At 40.6% G+C, this 18,014-nt stretch overlaps 1 protein-coding gene across 1 annotated transcript in view; it reads left to right on the forward strand.

The window, feature by feature from the left end:
- Window positions 1-18,014, forward strand: part of Ctnna1 (catenin alpha 1) — a 122,651-nt gene that overhangs the window by 25,925 nt on the left and 78,712 nt on the right. Inside the window, exons 3-5 of the mRNA XM_051163268.1 lie at window positions 1,675-1,870; window positions 17,178-17,344; window positions 17,703-17,822. Of these exons, the coding sequence (XP_051019225.1) occupies window positions 1,675-1,870; window positions 17,178-17,344; window positions 17,703-17,822 (483 nt within the window). The remainder of the gene's footprint in view (window positions 1-1,674; window positions 1,871-17,177; window positions 17,345-17,702; window positions 17,823-18,014) is intronic.

Consider the following 18,014-nt stretch of genomic DNA (forward strand, 5'->3'; position numbering starts at 1 on the left):
GCTAGACTGACAGTATGTAGATGATTTGGTTTCACTACTAATTGAATATTGGTACATATATTTATTTAATTCTTTGTGTCATTGTAGTTGAGACAGGGTTTTATAGCACCAAGGCTGCCCTCAGCCTCCTTAGGAAGATGAGGCTGGACTTGAAGTTACTTGATCTCCGTCTCCAAATCTTGAATGCTTCTTGGGTGAAAGCCATGTGACACCATACCTGGCTTTAGTTAATTCTTTAGACTACAGCAGCTACAATTTTCTAAAGTCTTACTGCTGATAGTGAAGGTTATTGGCATTATATATAGTACAGATTTCCAAATATCTGTGCTTTGTAGATAACTTCACTCTCCATTAGAGAGGAAATCAAGGACAGTAGGACTTGATGTTTCAGGTTCCTCACTCAGCTCAGTGCGCCTTTGACTGCATAGGATTAGTCAGCAGGTGTGGTGTATCCTATTACAAATGTGTGCGTCATTATGTGGTGACATTTATTAATTTAGCAGCTATATATTTTTACTCTTGGCATAGTTAAGATATGTGTATATTTATATATGAAAGCAGAGAGAAAACAAGAATGACATTTGTTATCTTTAAAAATACTTGCCTTCCAAGTCATAAATAATTATTTTATATGTCTATATGTAGATGTGTGGGGGTTTGGTGGGATATTTGCTTTCTTGAACCCACTATACAAGTCTTGTGTTTGGCAGATTTATACTATAACAAATTTTTAGTCATCTTCAACCTACAGATCATCTGGTATATTAATTTATTAATGATGGTTAATGTTCTGGAACTGTAAGCATCATCACAATAGGCTTCTATAGGCAATTTTTCTTTTTTTATTAAGGACCTTTACTTATTAATGCTAAGATTTATGCTAATAAACCTGAACAGACTCCAGAAGTAAAACATTATCTTAAAAGATTTTGTAGACTGGTAACAATGACAAAATGTAGCCTTCTGGTAAAGCTAAATTCATTGTCAGCTGTTTCTGGAATTCCTTGACTTAAAAAAAAAAAGCATCTCACTTATCACTATATATAGTTTTAGTCTGCAGTCACTATAAAAGCCTAATAATTATCTAAGAAATTAAAATATGCATTATATTTTTTGTTTTGTTTTGTCTTTTGTTTTTTCAAGACAGGGTCTCTCTGTGTTAGCCTTGGCTGTCCTGGGCTCACTTTGTAGACCAGGCTGGCCTTGAACTCGCAGCAATCCGCTTGCCTCTGCTTCCCAAGTGCTGGGATTAAAGGTGTGTACCACCATGCCGGCTGGCTGCATTACATTTCTTATCTTTCACCTTAAGAAACAAATTATTTTGGAAACTAAATATAGCTTAATTTTTCTATTGTCAGATCTAGAAAGAATTATGCTATTTCATGCTTAGCAAGATCTCTCTCCCTCTCTTTGTTTTTGTTTTTTGAGGCAGGATTTCTCTGTGTAGTCTTGCCTGTCCTGGACTCACTTTGTAGACCAGGCTGGCCTTGAACTCACAGTGATCCACCTGCCTCTGCCTCCCAAGTGCTGGTATTAAAGGTGTGTATCACCATGCCAGGCTTAGCAAGATCTCTTAAGTGCCTTACTTACTTATGAGTTTAGACTGTTGTCTTTAAAGATATTAGTCCTCTGTTTTTCATTTTAAATGATTATATATATTTTTTAAACTTTTAGGTGACGACCCTGGTAAACACCAATAGTAAAGGGCCCTCTAATAAAAAGAGAGGCCGTTCTAAGAAGGCTCATGTTTTAGCAGCCTCTGTTGAACAAGCAACTGAGAATTTCTTGGAAAAGGGGGATAAAATTGCAAAAGAGAGTCAATTTCTCAAGGAGGAGCTTGTAGCTGCTGTAGAAGATGTCCGAAAACAAGGTAGGTCAATAATTGCTTTTTATATGAAGAGAGACGGGTTTTCCTAGAACTTCAGTAAAATTTAAAAATTAAGTTTATTTATATGCATGTATGTGTTTGTATTTCGACTCATGTGTGCCACAGTGTGTAGAAGGCAGAAAATAACTGTGGGAGTAAAATACTTAAAACAAACAAACAAACAAACAAACAAAAAAAACCACGTGTGTCCCAGGGATTGAACTCGTTTGATTGGCATGGCAGAAAGTACCTTTACTCACTGAGCCATCTCTGGCCCTTGCTGGCTTTTTCTCATGGGTTACTCACCAGGGGCAAGTTGGCTGCTGTGCTGTTAGAACACTTTGGAAGTTGTGTAGCAAGGAAGGAAAGTCTGTTGCTAATAGCCAGCAGCATACTTTGGCCAAGCATATGAATGAAACACTTTGGAAACATAGTCCATTTACATTCCAGATTCAGAAGATAGTACTCCCAACTAACCTCAAAGGATCATAAATGCTCTGTTGAAGCTACCATTATTTTTTGAATAATTTATTCGTCAGCATACAAAAATATGAATTCTTTTCTCTAGAAGGTCTTTAGTCGTCCTAAGCCCTGACCTGACTTGTTTTACGAGAGTATTAAATAATTTCTAAGGAAATGCCCAGTTGGAATCTATGGAAACACCTGGTTCATAAAGCGAGTGTAGATGTGCTTGCTCATGTCAGTGCAGACTATTTCTGATGAGATGAGTTTCTAGTTTCCTTTTGGTAAAGGGCTGGGTACTCTAGTTTTACTGGTCACAGAGTCTCTGTTAAAACCATTGAGTTTGGAGAACAGCTATGGAGAGCATACACACAAGTGTGCAGGGTGTGATCTGATAAAGCTTTATAAAAGCAGGGGGTATGCTGTTGTGACATACAGAATACAGTTTGCTAATTCCTAATCTAAGATTTCCTACGCTGTTAAAAATACAAGCTTGCTGTGTTCAAAGAAGTATTGGTTTATATATTTGTAATACTTTTGAGTTCCAAGTCAGACCTTCTGTATTTGGGGTTTGTTTGTGTGTGCCCTGTGCTTTTTATGCATCCATAATTAATGCGTAGTTTTATAGCATAATTTTCTTTTTGTGTTACTTCTTTACATGAGTAACATGTATGAAAATTTGGGTACCTTAAAAACACCACCGTAGTGCTGTAAGTGTATTAGGAACATCCATATTGGTAAAACTCAGGTCTGTTTTCCTTCAGGGTAATAAAATGAGCCACCCATGGCAAATGGGAGCCAGTTGTCAATTTCACAGCATCTAAATTCCTATGGTGTAGGGTTACATTATAACAGCAGTCTATTTAAACTGGGTGCTAAGCCTTATACAGGCTGAAGCATCTTGGTGCTTCTCTTGTGTAGGGGACACTCACCCATGTACTCAATGCTTGATTAGGTCAATCTTAGTTTTAAGTGGTTTTTTTGTTTTTTGTTTTTTGTTTTTGTTTTTGTTTTTTGAGACAAGCTTTATAGACCAGGCTGGCCTTGAACTCACAGCAATTTGCCTCTGACTCCCTGAATGTTAGGGATTACAAGTGTGCCTGGCAAGTGTTTTCTTTCTAATTCTTATCATAGTAATAATTAAATGGATTGCCCTTCCCTTTCCAGTCTCTAGTAAGTCAGTTTATATTGTAGTTTGGTGGTCTTTCTCTGTAGTCCCTAATGTGGTACCTGGTCTGATAGGTACATGTTTTAGGATAATTAGCTATTTCCTAAAGAGTACAGTGTAGAAAGAAAAGTTACTTTCTCAAAATTTAGGTATAGTGTACTTCTCATTAGCAAATATGAATACTTCGATGTAGGTGAAGAATCATAAAAAGCTGATGAGTGTACACAGTATAAGACTCATCACTTCAGTGGGTTTAGTATATTCATAGTGTTGTTTAGCATGGTTGCTGTCCTTTAAGTCCAGAGCATTTCTGTAACCCTCAAAGATACCTTGTACTAATCGTAAGTCACTAATGTCTTTTGCACATGATAGCTTAAAAAATGTTTTTTTCAACTTAATTTAAAGATAGGGTTTTGCTACCTAGCTCGGGCATGCCTTGGACACTGGATCATTTTGCCTGTTTCCTAAATGTTTGGATCATAAATGTGTGCCATCATGCCTGGCCCATGCATATGGATTTCAATAGTTCACGGGGGGGGGGGGGGGGCTGCCTCTGGGTATCTTAAATGTGTTTTATAAGTCCTTGAATAATAAGAGTTCCAACTAGACAAAGCACTTAGCTGGCTAATGGACAAATGAAAAGGGGAGATTTAAAAAACAACCAGTGATGTAAATTGGAAGGGAGGAGATGGGGAAAAGTTCCTGTATTAGTTTCTTTGTCTCATTGCTCTAAGAATAAACCTGACAAATGCAACATTTTGGCTTGAGGTTGCAGGGGTACATACTTTCTAGCATGGTGAGGAAGGTATGGGACAGCAACAGGAGGTATCTGGTCACCTCCAGCCAGGAAGCTGAGAGTTATTATGAATACTTGAGCTGAGCTTGTTTTCTCCTTTTTATTCAGTCCAGTACCCCAGCCATTAGATGGTATTGTCCACATTTAGGAATAGGTCTTTCTCAGTTAACACAATCTAGGGAATCTCACATAGACATGCTCAGAATTTGTTCCCGTAATAGCTCTAAATCTGAAGAAGTTAACAGCCAAGATACTTAACTGTTACACGCATATTGGAATAGGATTTTACTTGATGGTTGTTGTGGGCCATGGCTGTAATCGTACCTACTAGAAAGCCTGGGCAGGAAGGTTGACAGTAGAACCTGGGCTACAGTGGGAGTGGTGGATGAGGTGGAGGAGGGTGGGGTGGAGGGATGGCGCAGTGGTTAGACCACTGGCTGGGCTTAATTCCTAGCACCTACATGGAAGCTCACACCTGTCTGTAACTCTAGTTTCAGGGCTTCTGACACCTTTACACAGACATACATGCAGGCAAACATCAATGGATATAAAATAAAAATAAATTACATGTAAAAGAGAGAGAACTAAGCTAAAACAATAGATTTTGTAATATTGGTCTATAATCAAGCAGTTGGCTTTGAAAAGCTGATAGTAGAGACTTGCTCTAATACTGGCAACTTGCCTGCTGTTCGTGTGCGTGTCTGAGTGAGGACTCAAAGAAACAGAGGCACACCTTTATGTAATTCTGCATGGCTTCCAACATTTGGCTCATTAAAGAGGCTGAATAGCTAGCGTGGACTACAGAATAAGACTCTTTTGGGGGGGGGGGGGGGGGGGGTGGGGTGGAGTGAATGACACCAACAAAAACGAGAAAGAAAATGGAAGAGGGTTCAAATAAGCATATGATTAGGTAAAAGTGAATTTTCAAGGAAGAATGTATGTTGGGAAAAAAAACAGAACGGTGCCAGCTAGTTAATTACGTGTGCTCCTCAGATGGGGAAGACACTCTGCTAGTAGTTCCTGAGTTGCTTTTCTATTGCAGACACCACGACCAAGACAAGTTACAGAAGGGAGAGTTTACTGGGACTTAGAGTTTCCGAGGGTTAGTTAGAGTTCATGACGGTCACGGTGGGGAGCATGGGAGCAGGCAGGAATGGTGCTAGAGCAGGAGAGCTCACACACACAGTGAAGAGAGATGCTGGGGAGCCTGTGGGCTTTTGAAACCTCAGAGCCCATCCTCAGGGCCGCACCTCATCCACACCTAATCCTCCCCACCAACGGGGGGGCGGGGCAAACATTCACAGATATGAGCCTATGAAGGCCATTCTCATTCCAACAACCACAAGCACATAGCCTGATTTTGTCGGTTTTGTTGTAGAATTTATAATCAGGACACATGGGCATGAAACATAAATAGCACGAATACAGACAGAATGGTAAGAAGACGAGCACCAGGTTAGAAGTCTTTATTAATGTGTTAGAAGGTCCATTGGATCTTGAAATGGAGGAGAAGGGGAGGATGTCACCCAGGGAAGCAGGAGGACATGCAGGTCAGGCCCGAGGAATGGTGAGGGCTCTTACTGTAGGAAAACGTTCATGGAGCACTGCGGACAGGAGAGGTTAGGAGAATGTCTGGGGCTTGGCTCACATGGTAGAGCAGCTGCTAAGCACGCACAAGGTCCTGGGTTTGATCCCAGAAAACATCCTTCCCCAAAAAAGGTTTAGAAAATTATTATTTCCTGTGAGTTGTTTGGTTTTGTTTTGTTTTTAGGCCTACACTGGCCTTGAACTTCCCTTCAGCCTCTCAAATACCTGGAATTGTGCTCTTGGCTTAGGGTGCTATTTTAGAGAGTGGCTTGGGATGCCAGGTGTAGAAAAAACTATAGGTATTGGTCAAAGATTCAGGAACTTAAGCATAGAGTTCTCTTACCTTCCAGTTTTGGTAATTTGATTTGCTTCCTTTTTCATGTGCGTTGTGTACATGTACTGGACAGGATGCCCACAATTAGATCGTCGTCCTAGTTAGGTCATCATCAGAAAGCCTTTTCTTCCTCAATTTCTATAACTAGCCCAACTTGACTCATGCTCAGTCTGGAATAGGTTTCTGTTGGCAGAGGACAATAAAATAAATCTGAATACATTTTTGCCTGACACAAGACACTGGGGGAGAGTTTATAGAGGATAATGTACACTCCATAAAATGATGTTCTGCAGGGAAAAAAAATGTTATTCTGATAAATGCTAGGATAGTCTCATTAGATAGTTTTTCCTTTTGTTTTTTGTTTTTTTGAGACAGGGTTTCACTGTGAAACAGAGCCTTGACTGTCCTGGACTCTCTTTGTGTAGACTAGGCTGGCCTCGAACTCACAGAGATCTGCCTGCCTCTGCCTCCCAAGTGCTGGTAGTTTTTCTTTTGTAAGTTTAAAATGTTTCCTTTAAAAACATTGCTCTGGAGCCAGAGAGAAGACTTAGGGGTTAACAACATTTGCTGCGATTCCAGAGACCCAAAGTTGCTTAATAGCACCTACAGTGAGCAGCTCACACGTGTGTAACTCCAGCTCCAAGGGATCCCACACCCAGTTCTGGCCTCCATGGGAATGCTCACATGCGGCACACACACACATAAGTAAATGATAGAGGTATATTAAAAATTGTTCTACTGGAGCAGGGATGTAGCTTACTAATTAAGTATTTTCTTAGCATGCATAGGATCCCGAGTTTGATTAGCAGCAGGGGAAATTTACACTCTTTAGTGGTGGTAGATGTTGAAATTTTTTACTGTTACATCTGAAATATCATAGTGCGTGTGAGTACTTAAGGCAGCATTGGTTATCTATAAACATTAGCTTTCTTTTGTTGATGCCTTTGCTTTTCTTATTAATTAAAATTCTACCAGTTTTTTGTTTTTTAAATTTTGTGTGTTGGGGGAGGAGAGAGAGGGAGAGTGTGCACATTTGCATCTACTTTTGGAGAACAGGACAGAATTTTCAGGAGCCAGTTCTTTCCTTCCAGGTAGCGTCAGAGGATTGAATTCAGATTATCAGGATTGTTCTGCAAACACTTTTAGTTTTGAATTAGGGACTAGGCTGGCCTTGAATTTATATGTATGTGAATTTGATCTTGAATTCCTGATCATCTTCCCTCACCCTTCTGAGCCTTGGGTTTAAAGGTGTGCACCACCATGCTTTACCGATAATGACTTTGTGACTGTTATTATCAACCACAGTCAGCTACTTCTTAGCATGTACTGGTGAACATCATGGTAGCCTAATTCAGCTTTTTCTCCAGCATCAAAGAAAACAGTAGTGTGACCCTCAAACAGCTCCTTTAAATGACTAGAAGGTGAGGAGAGTTTGTTTAGTAAGTAATGTTGTCTAGAAAATATAAAGAGAATGCTTTAATATTTGGCTCCCAGTGTCCCCTCATCATATCTATTTGCATTTAAATAGTAATTATCTTAAGATTTTGGGGGAACTTCTTAAACTCTGGCATTTGGGTCAGTATTCCATTTTAGATAAACTTTGGTAATAATGCCATGCATTGTAGAGCTACAATTTCGATTTACTGAAAGCAACTAAAATTGTTCGATGCTTCCTTTTAAAAAAAAATTAAATGAAATTTTATTTTATGTGCATTGTTTTGCCTGCATGTATGTCTGTGAGGGTGTTGGATCCCCTGGAACCTGGGTCCTCTGGAAGAACAGCCAGAGCTCTTAACCATTGAGCCCTCTCCAGCTTCACAATTGCTTTATTCTAAGTATCAATTTTTAAATAAGTCCCTCCTTCCTTCCCTCCCTCCCTCCTTTCCTCCCTCCTTCCTTCCCTCCCCCCTCCCTCCCTCCTTCTTCCCTCCCCTCCCTCCCTCCTTTTCTTCCTTTTCTCCCTCTCTCCTTTCCTGAGACAGGTCTTGTTAGCTCGGGCTGGCTTTGAACTCATAATATAGCTGGCTCTGGCTTAAATTCTTGGTTCTTTTCCACTATCTCCTGAATTGTGACATGGCAGCCATATACCACTGTTTTAGTCTTTTGAGCTCCTCTTATGTAAAACATTATTAATTTCAGAGCAAGAAACATTCTATCAAATCTCGACTTTTGTAAGCACAGTTGCTTTGTGAACTTCTGTAATGACTTTGTTATCTTCAGTTATTTTAAAGTAAACTTGCAAACACACAATTTCATAATCATGTAAAACTGGTGTTAGCATTCCACAGAGGGTGAAAAGCTTTTTAATGCTTTTTGTTTTTGTTTTTTTGAGACAGGGTTTCTTTGGGTAGCCTTGGCTGTCCTGGACTTACTTTGTAGACCAGGCTGCCCTCAAACTCACAGAGACCCACCTGCTTTTGCCTCCTGAGTGCTGGGATTAAAAGTGTGCGCCACTGTGCCCGTCTTGAAAGTAATCAAAACATTATCTTAGCCATTGTGTAGTAAGGTGGGGAGCATGGCGGCCTCTTCCTTTTTACAGTTAAGTTGGTTTGTGTGGAGGGTGTGTGTGTGTGTGTGTGTGTGTGTGTGTGTGTGTGTGTGTGTCTGTCTGTCTGTCTGTCTGTCTGTCTGTGTCTCTATGTCTCTCTGTGTGTGCACTGTGTGGAAAGCTCAAGGTTGGCAGTGGATGTCATTCTTGATTACTTTCCAATTGAGGCAGGGTTTCTTTCTGAATCCAGAGTTTGCCCATCCAGCAAGTACAGCAAGCCAGTGGGCGCTTAGGATCCTTATCTCTGCTGAGGCCTGTAAGTTCTGGGTACTGAGTTTCAGTCTTCATGTCTGCTAGGTGATGAGTACTTCAGGAAAAAAAAATTGTTAATCTTGGCAAGGGGATTTTAATTGATGTATTTCATTGCCGACAAAAGGGATATTGAGAACAAGCTGTCAGTTTTTTGAGGTATATAGACTTATTTATTTATTTCTTTTTACTACTGGCAGCTGATTAAAGTCACAGTAAAGGGAGTGAAAATTGGCTCTGTGTCCAGTGCAGATGTTGACAGTATCAGAGTGATGTTACTTACATCTGTGTAAGCACCTGGATGGTGGGTGTTAAAAGGCACAAGATGGAATGACTGTTGGTGACGGCTTTAAGCTGGGCTTGAGAGGTAGACGAGCCAGAATGAAGTCTGAATTTGTTGAAATCAGATGTAGAGACAAAATAGCTGAGGCAATTTGTGTGAGTCTTTTAGTCAGGTGGAGGTTGTGGGCTTGATTCATACAGGCTCTTTGATAGGAAACAATTGACAAGTGTTTCTACTTTGGAATGCTGAGCATGCGTTTCAAGATTTGTTAATGATGCTCATGGAAGGGCATGAACACACCCAGCATTTGGAAGAAGAGGAAGGTCAAGGCACCTGTGTTTTAGATTTGTGCCCCAGCTTTCTTCCTCAGGCCCAGTAAGTCAGCTGAGTTTTCTGAGAGTCTTACTTTGAGCTTGCTTTTCACCTTTTCCTCTTTGCCACACGAGTAAAATTGTCCAGTTCCCCCTTCTCCATTTGTATGTCTATCTTCATTGGACTTTTTATATCCTTATCTGTTAGAAGTACATCTGTTTCCTGCCCTTCATATGTTCCCGAGTCCTACGATTAAGTAAAAAAAGAAAATATTCTTGCTTACCCCAAGCCTCCAGTCTCATCCCTTAATTCTTCTCCTGCTCTTCATCTTAGTCGAGAAGAGGAAGCAAAATATAAATTCTGGAAAATGATTAACTAACTGGTTGTCACCTGGGAACTTTGTGTCTTAGGTTGTCTGTCTGTCTCAAACTGTCAGTCTCTAGGGTTGAGGCTGTACTTTGTTTGATTTGGGATGTGTCAGAGATGCTGTCTGCTCCTGGATCAGTGCCCATGCCTGAGCATATGCTGCTCTGCAGAGAGAGAGAGAGAGAGAGAGATTCGGGTACTAATGCAGCCAGCTTGTAAGTGAGAAAAGAAGGGCGAAATCATTAAATTCTAATGTTTCTTACCATTTTAAATTGTTCTTCTTTTAAAGATCTGTCTTGTTAAACTCAAAAATAACAGCCACTGAGATAATGCTTTTAAGTTACAGCAGGTAATATTACTGTCTTAACATATTTGTACAACATAGCAGAGGAAATTATTCAAGTATTCTTTTGTTTTAAACATTCTTTTGCTTTTTAGCATGTTTATTGTATGTGTATACATATATGTACATTTGTGTGCTATGCCATATGCCACTTGGGAATCAGAGGACAACTTGTGGTAGTTAGTTTTTTCTCCTTACTCTGTTGGGTCTGGGAGAGAATTCAGGTTACCCACCTTTATGGTAAGTACCCCTGTTACCTACCAAGCCAGCTGTTACCTGCCAAGCCAGCTGTTACCTGCCAAGCCAGTTTGTTGACTTCTTTTTAAAAATTTGAGATGGGATTTCATGCTACCAAGACCAGCCTCCAATAATAGGCTGTTTAGCTGAGGATGACCTCAAACTCTTGAACCTACAGCCTCTGTCTCCATAGTGCTAAGAGTATAGGAATGCACCACTAAACTGGCTTGGCTTTCTGTTTTGGAGACAGACTCCCACCCTGTAGCCCAGGCTGGCCTAAAACTTGCCCCAGTCCTCCTACCTAAGCTTTCTAAGTGCTTTACAAGTATGCACCACCATACCCAGCTTAATTTAGGCGTTAACATTGGCGTTGGGGTGGCTTTATGCGTGATGTTGCAGTAACTTGGTTTCTACTAGTTCATTTCTTAAAGAAAGTGATACCAGGTTGAAATGCATGTTGTGCATTTATTTGAATGCGTAATCAGGAAGCAAGTGTCTCTCTTTGGAGTGTTTCTGAATAGCAGCAGGGCACACTTGAATTAGAAAGGAAAATGAGAACAGGAATATGTGTGGTGCTCTATTTTAATTTAAAGAAATATTCTGTCAACTATAAAAAGTGGAAAATGCAAAGCTTCTTTCTGTGCCACCAGGGGGTAGGAGGGAGGGTAGATTGAGAGGTTTGCTAGGCTCTGTGGGTTCAGATTTAAATAACTTGATGGGGTTGGGCTGACTCTCAAAAGATAAAGTGTTGTGAAAAGCACTTGCCAGAGATTTCCTGGAATCTTGTCTTGTGTCTGTAGCTGTGGTATATCCACGGGCCCAGGGTTTGCTACATAGATACTCTTCAGCGAATACAAGGTAGAAGCGGAGTCTGGGTTATCGCAGAGTGATTGACTTCCTTGCTTCCTTCTTTCTCTTCTGAAATTCTTCCTCTTCAGATGTTCAGTCTGTGATGTTAAACTCTTAGGTGTAGTGCTGCTCCTGTACTTTCTGTAATGTTTGTTAACTGCTGCTCTGGGTAGAAAAATGGGGTAGAGGTGGGGAAAGATGGTTCTTAGTGGGGAGCTGGGAGGAAGCCAAGTCTTACCATGTAGCTCAGCTTGGCACTGAATCTGTGACTTTTGCTCAGCTTTCTGCATATAGACATTATAGTAATATGCCAGCATGTCTAGGTTTAATAAAGGCCTTCTGTCTGTCTGTCTGTCTGTCTCCCCTTACCCCCTGTACTAGTGTGCATTTAGGTAGGAATAAAGACTCTCATGGAGCCCAGACCAGCCTCCAGCTTGAACTGCTGCTGCCTCCAGAAAGGTTAGATTACAGGTGTGTGCCACCAAACCTGGGCAGAAGAATTTTAAATGATAAGGCTGGAGAAATGGCTTAGTGGTTATGGTTAAGAGCACAGGCTGCTCTTCCAGAGGTCCCCAGGCTCAATCCCCAGCACCCACGTGGCAGTTCACAACTGTGTGTAACTCTGGTTCCAGGGGATCCAACACTCTCACACAGACACCCATGCAGGCAAAACACCAATTAGTGCACATAAAGATAAATAAATAAATCCTTAAAAAAGAAATAGAATTTTGCCAGGCGTGGTGGTACACACCTTTAATCTCAGCACTCAGTAGTTAGAGGCAGGCGGATCATTGTGAGTTCGAGGCCTACAAAGTTAGTCCAGGACAGACAAGGCTACACAGAGAAACCCTGCCTTGAAAAACAAAAAACAAAATAAAACAAACAAACAAAAAAACCCCTGAAGTTTACGTTTCAAAAAACAAAGCAACACCAACAAAAATACTATTATTTATTTGCAGCGAGTACATTTTGATACTAAGAGCAAAAAAGAAAAATAACCTATAATTTTGTAACTAAGAGATTAAAAATATATTTGTGACCAGAAAGCTAGTTTGACACTTAAGAGCACTGGCTGCTCTTCCAGAGGATTCTGATTCAATTCCTGGCACCCGAATAGTGGCTCACAACTTTCTGTAACTCCAGTTTCAGGGCATCCAATGCCATCTTGTGACTTCTGAGCGCTCCATCATACATACAGTGTACACACACACACACACACACACACACACACACACACACACACACACACACACACAGACAGACATACACAAATGTAAAATATTTTGTAGTCTGTTTTCTGTGACTATGCTCACATGAGTAGAAGCACATTGTGCTTGGTTGTGTCATTTACTTGTTTATTACTCTATGATACTGAAAGAGGTTTAGGATCCAGTTGTTTTCTTGCTATGACTGTATGACTGTATGACATTTTCCATAGAGTGATTCAATTCAGACACAGTATTTTGTCCCAGCAGACCACAGACTTTAATTTTTTTCATTTATTTGTTTGTATGTGTGCATGCATACTACAGTGTGCTTGTGGAGGCTGAGGGCCACCTGGAGCAGTCAATATTTCCATCACTATCTGGGCTCTGTAGATGGAATCTAAGCTTGGTGGCAAGCGTCTTTACTCACTGAGCTATCTCACTGACCCTAAAGGTTTTAAGAATATTGTTAACTCTATTCAATTTTTACGCTTTAAAGCCGTTTGATAGACATAGTGACATATATACATATTTTAGATAAAAGACTGAAGGCAGATATGAGATGAGAGAGAAGGAAAAAGGGTTTGGAGCATTAAAATCCTAATGAATTAAAGAGAACAAATGGAGCAAAGTCCTCAGAAATTTCTGAGTATTCATAAAATCGATCCTGAAATAAATAACTTGAACACATTTAAGATGGTCAATAGCACTTAGTTCTTTACCTGGAGGCTTCTGTCATTTTAACACAGTTCCGTTATTTTCTGGTTTGCAGAAAGCATATCCAGGTGGTTGTCTTAAAATGTCTTTTCTCTGTTGGACTTGGCAGTTAATAACAAACAGTATGCTCCCCTAAAATATGCCTATTTGAGGTCCACATAATAATTGAATTTTTCCCTTGCATCAATTGTAAACAGAAAAAGAAAATGAGATTGGGATTGGAGACTGCCACTTTATATGGTTAACCTATGTTTTAAATACCTGATTTTATAAAGCTCATGCTGAACAGTGGTACACCCTTGTAACCTCAGTATTTAGGAGACTCAGGAAGGGGGGGAACATGAGTGTGATGCTTGCTTTGGCTGGATAGTAAGTCCTGTCTGAAAGAGGAAAATACTTAGCAATGTTGTGCCTGCTCAGTTTTATAATGAACTAGTGACTGTAAGTATGAAACATGTGTGTGTGTGTGTGTGTGTGTGTGTGTGTGTGTGTGTGTGTGTCAGACAGACTGACAGACAGAGGCAGACAGGGTTTCTCTGTGTAGCCCTGGCTACCATGGAACTTGCTTTGTAGACCAGGCTGGCCTCCCTCTGCCTTCCAAATGCTGGGATTAAAGGCGCTGGCCACCACCACTCATCAAATTTTCTATATTATATATACACAAATAACATATTTTAATTATTTTCATCATTTACATACCTTTTCTTTTAAAACAATAGATTCATGAAGCTGAAGCGATGGCTGCTGTTCTAGAGGTCGGTTCCCAGTACCCACATTGTTTCTGTAACTCCAGTTCTAGAGATCTGGTGCCTTCTACTGGTCCCCGAGGACACAGAGCACACTTGGTGCATAGACATAAACTCAGACAAAATATTCATACACATAAAATAATAATAATGTGTTCCTTATAAAATTGTAGATCACCAGAAAAATAAGTAACTTGCAAGGCCATCCCGCCATCCCACCATTGGGTATAATGTATACTCTTCCCTGTGGTGCACACACACTGTGGTACACCTTTTCACTATGTAGCATTGATGATTATATACCTGTTGTTTAAAGTGCAAAGGACAACAGATTTCATTATTAAAGACACGTGGGGCAAGAGAACTATAATTAGTAGCCACGTACCTCTACAAAATGGGTGGTTTTTTTTTCTCTCTCCTACTTTGCTTCTGGCTTTTTGTTTTTTCGAGACAGGGTTTCTTTGTGTAGCCTTGGCTGTCCTGGACTCACTTTGTAGACCAGGCTGGCCTCAAACTCACAGCGACCCGCCTGTCTCTGTCTCCTGAGTGCTGGGATTAAAGATGTGCGTCCGGACCTTGCTTCTGGCTTTTAGTGTGTCTCCCTCCCTCTTTTTTCCTGAACATTGAATATAGAAAGTTCTGGTCAAGAAGCAAGCTACAAGCACCCCCCCCCCCCCCCCCGCCATACACACCCCTCCACTCCCACCCACCAGGACAGAGTTTCTCTTTGTAGTCTTAGCTGTCCTGGACTTGCTTTGTAGACCAGGCTGGCCGTGAACTCAGACATTTGCCCACCTCTGCCTGAGTGGTGGGATTAAATTTGTGTGTGCCACCGCTTCTGGAAATTGCCCTCCACAATTTTATGTGTATGGGTGTTTTGCCTGCATGTGTATCTATGTGTCACACGTGTGCCTGGTGCCCTGTGAGGCTAGAAGAGGGTGTCAGATCCCCTGGAACTACAGCTACAGATGTTTGTAAGCTAAGTCAACTCTCCTGTCCTTAGGAGGATTCTGGTGCTGGAAAAAAAGTCCTTGTCTTACAAACACTTTTTCCTGAGCTGCCTCCTCTGGTACAAGGTTCTCTTGAGTTTGATCTTCTTTATATCTTAGTAAGTAATACATGTGGTAGAATTGACTAGGAAGTACTGGAATCAAGGTTAGACTCTCAGTTCTTGTTGCTGACCATGTGATCTGAGGTAGCATTTTTGTTTGCTTCAGTTCCCTTGCTCCTCTTTGTGTAGGAAGAATGCTTTGATCTCTTAGAAACGTACTTTAAAAACTTAACTGACAATTATTGTTTGTTTATTTGTTTTGTGACAGGGTCTTATTATAGCCCTTGATACCTTGGAACTCACTCTGTAAGATCAGTCTGGACTTAACTCACAGAAATCTGCCTGCCTAGTTTCCTATTGATGAGATTAAGGTGTGCACCACCACTTGATTGGCTTACTTTTATTTTCCTTTTTAGACACAGGGTCTCATGTAACAGGCTGCGGTGGAACTTTTTATGCATTCAAAGATAGCTGAATATAATTCTACTGCCTTCCCAAATGCTGAGATGATAGGCATGAACTATTTTGTCTTACTTAAGAATTAATTAATTTGGGGCTGGAGAGATGGCTCAAAGGTTAAGAGCATTGGTTGTTCTTCCCAGCATCCACATGGCAGCTCACAACTGTAACTCCAGTTCCAGGGACCCTCACAGAGACACACATGCAGGCAAACACCAACACAAATAAACAATAAAAAGGAATCATCCAAAAATTTGTTTACAAATGCATGCCTGCCTGCCTTCCTTCCTTCCTTCCTAAGCCCTGGTTGGCCTAGAACTCCGCCTCCCCCCCCCCCCCCCCGTAAGTTTTTTAAAATTATTTTTATTTAATTTATGTATTGTCCAGGAGGTGTGTATGAAGAGTTATACATGCATGTAGCAGTAAGAATTCAATTTGTGAGAGTTGGTTCTCTCCTTCCATTATGTGGGTTTCAGGGATCAAATTCAGGTGGTCAGGCATGGTGGCTGAGTCATCTTGCTGATCATAATCAATTGCTATTTGTTGTTGGTTGTTGCTTTTAATTTCATAGGAAAGATAAGCTTATTAAAATCCATTGGGCTAAGGAGAAAGGTCAGTGGTTAAAGTGCCCGTGTTGTACAAGTATGGGGCCTGGATTTGGATCCTCAGAACCCATGTCCGTTTTGTATGGGCATGGCGTACCCCTGTAATTTCAGCACTGGGAGGGCAAGGGTAGAAGATTTCCAGAATAAGCTGGCTAGCCAGACCAAAGCTTTGGATTCAGTGAAGATACCTTGCCTCACTGAGTAAGATAGAATGTGGTTGAAGAAGACTCGAATGCCAACCTTGGATTGGATGGGGACAGATGGACAGACAGACACACACACACAAACACACACACACACGGGGGGGGGGGGGGAGACTTGCACGTGAAAAGGAAATTAAAATAATCTTATTTATGTTATTGTCACAGTAATAGCCTTTAAGCAGGCATTTGAACTTAGTTTTCTTATGGCTTATTTTGTGTATCTTTTCATTTTTCATTTTTTTGTGACTACATAAATTGCTTTAGTTAATTGTTCAGCTTTGCTTATTTATTGGAATTTTGGGAGGCGAGTGATGGGGAGACCGATTCTGACTTTGTAGTCTGCCAACCTTGTGCCAGAGTCTTCGTTCTGAGCCTCTGGGATGCTGGGATTACAGCTGTGGGCCTCCACACTCAGATTTCAGTGTGCTTGTATGTTTTCTTTTATTACTAATAAGCACATGTTAGATAGGAGGTTAAGGAATCGTTATGGCTGAAAGCTAGATGACGTTACAGCTGATAAAAATGTTTAATTTATCTGACTTCTACTCATTGAGTTAAAGGAAGAAGTATTATTAAGCCTTTTTGTTATATAGTGGGCATTATGTTTTGATCAGTGTTATTTGAGGATGGTTAAGTGATAGATAGTGCAAACCAAAGAGAGAAAAACAGAAATGAGGACTCTTAAATAATGTATATGTGAAATAACAGAGTGTGAGCGATTTTACCCTTTAAATAAAGCATTTTATTTGGGTTAATTCTGCTGGTTTTGCGTTTTAATTCTGTAAAATAGGAGATTTGATGAAGAGTGCTGCTGGGGAGTTTGCAGATGATCCATGCTCTTCTGTGAAGCGAGGTAACATGGTTCGGGCAGCTCGAGCTTTGCTCTCTGCCGTTACCCGGCTGCTGATTTTGGCTGACATGGCAGATGTCTACAAATTACTTGTTCAGCTGAAAGTTGTAAGTTTGGATCTATGTCTATAATTTGTTCTTTGTGTCACTGTAAGCTAACCCTGGCCATACTTAGTTTAGTGTTACTGTTTAGCTTGGTTTTGAATCAGCAATGGCTCTGCTCTTTTATATCACTCATTGTATGTTTCCTTGTACTAATAGTCCTTCCAGAATTGGAAAACCAAAGTGTAAGCTGATGAGCTGTTCCCCACCTCCTTCGTGGAATGTGAGGGCCATACCAGCTATGCATTCTTGCTTGGATTGCTTTCTCAATAGCTGTTAGAGAAGAGAGAGCCTTAGGATTTATTGATTTTTATCTATAGATTTGTCTTTTTTAGTTTTTGCTCTTTGGGATTGTGTTTTTTAGGTGGAAGATGGTATATTGAAACTGAGGAATGCTGGCAACGAGCAGGACTTAGGTATACAGTACAAATCTCTGAAACCAGAAGTGGATAAGCTGAATATAATGGCAGCAAAAAGACAACAGGTACAAGCATGATTTGTAGATGTTTTATAATATCGTTTACTTACTTCTTTGTTGAGAAAAGGTCTTAATCTGAAGCCCTGACTGGTCTAGAACTCACTATATAAATCAGGCATCATTTTACTTACTCAGTATATTGCCTTTTTCCTGTTGAGATGTTGAGTGACACGTGCTCCCATTTTCTTGGGCTGTCAC

The sequence above is a fragment of the Acomys russatus genome, chromosome 20 (genome assembly GCF_903995435.1).
Source record: "Acomys russatus chromosome 20, mAcoRus1.1, whole genome shotgun sequence".
NCBI classification, from domain to species: Eukaryota; Metazoa; Chordata; class Mammalia; order Rodentia; family Muridae; genus Acomys; species Acomys russatus.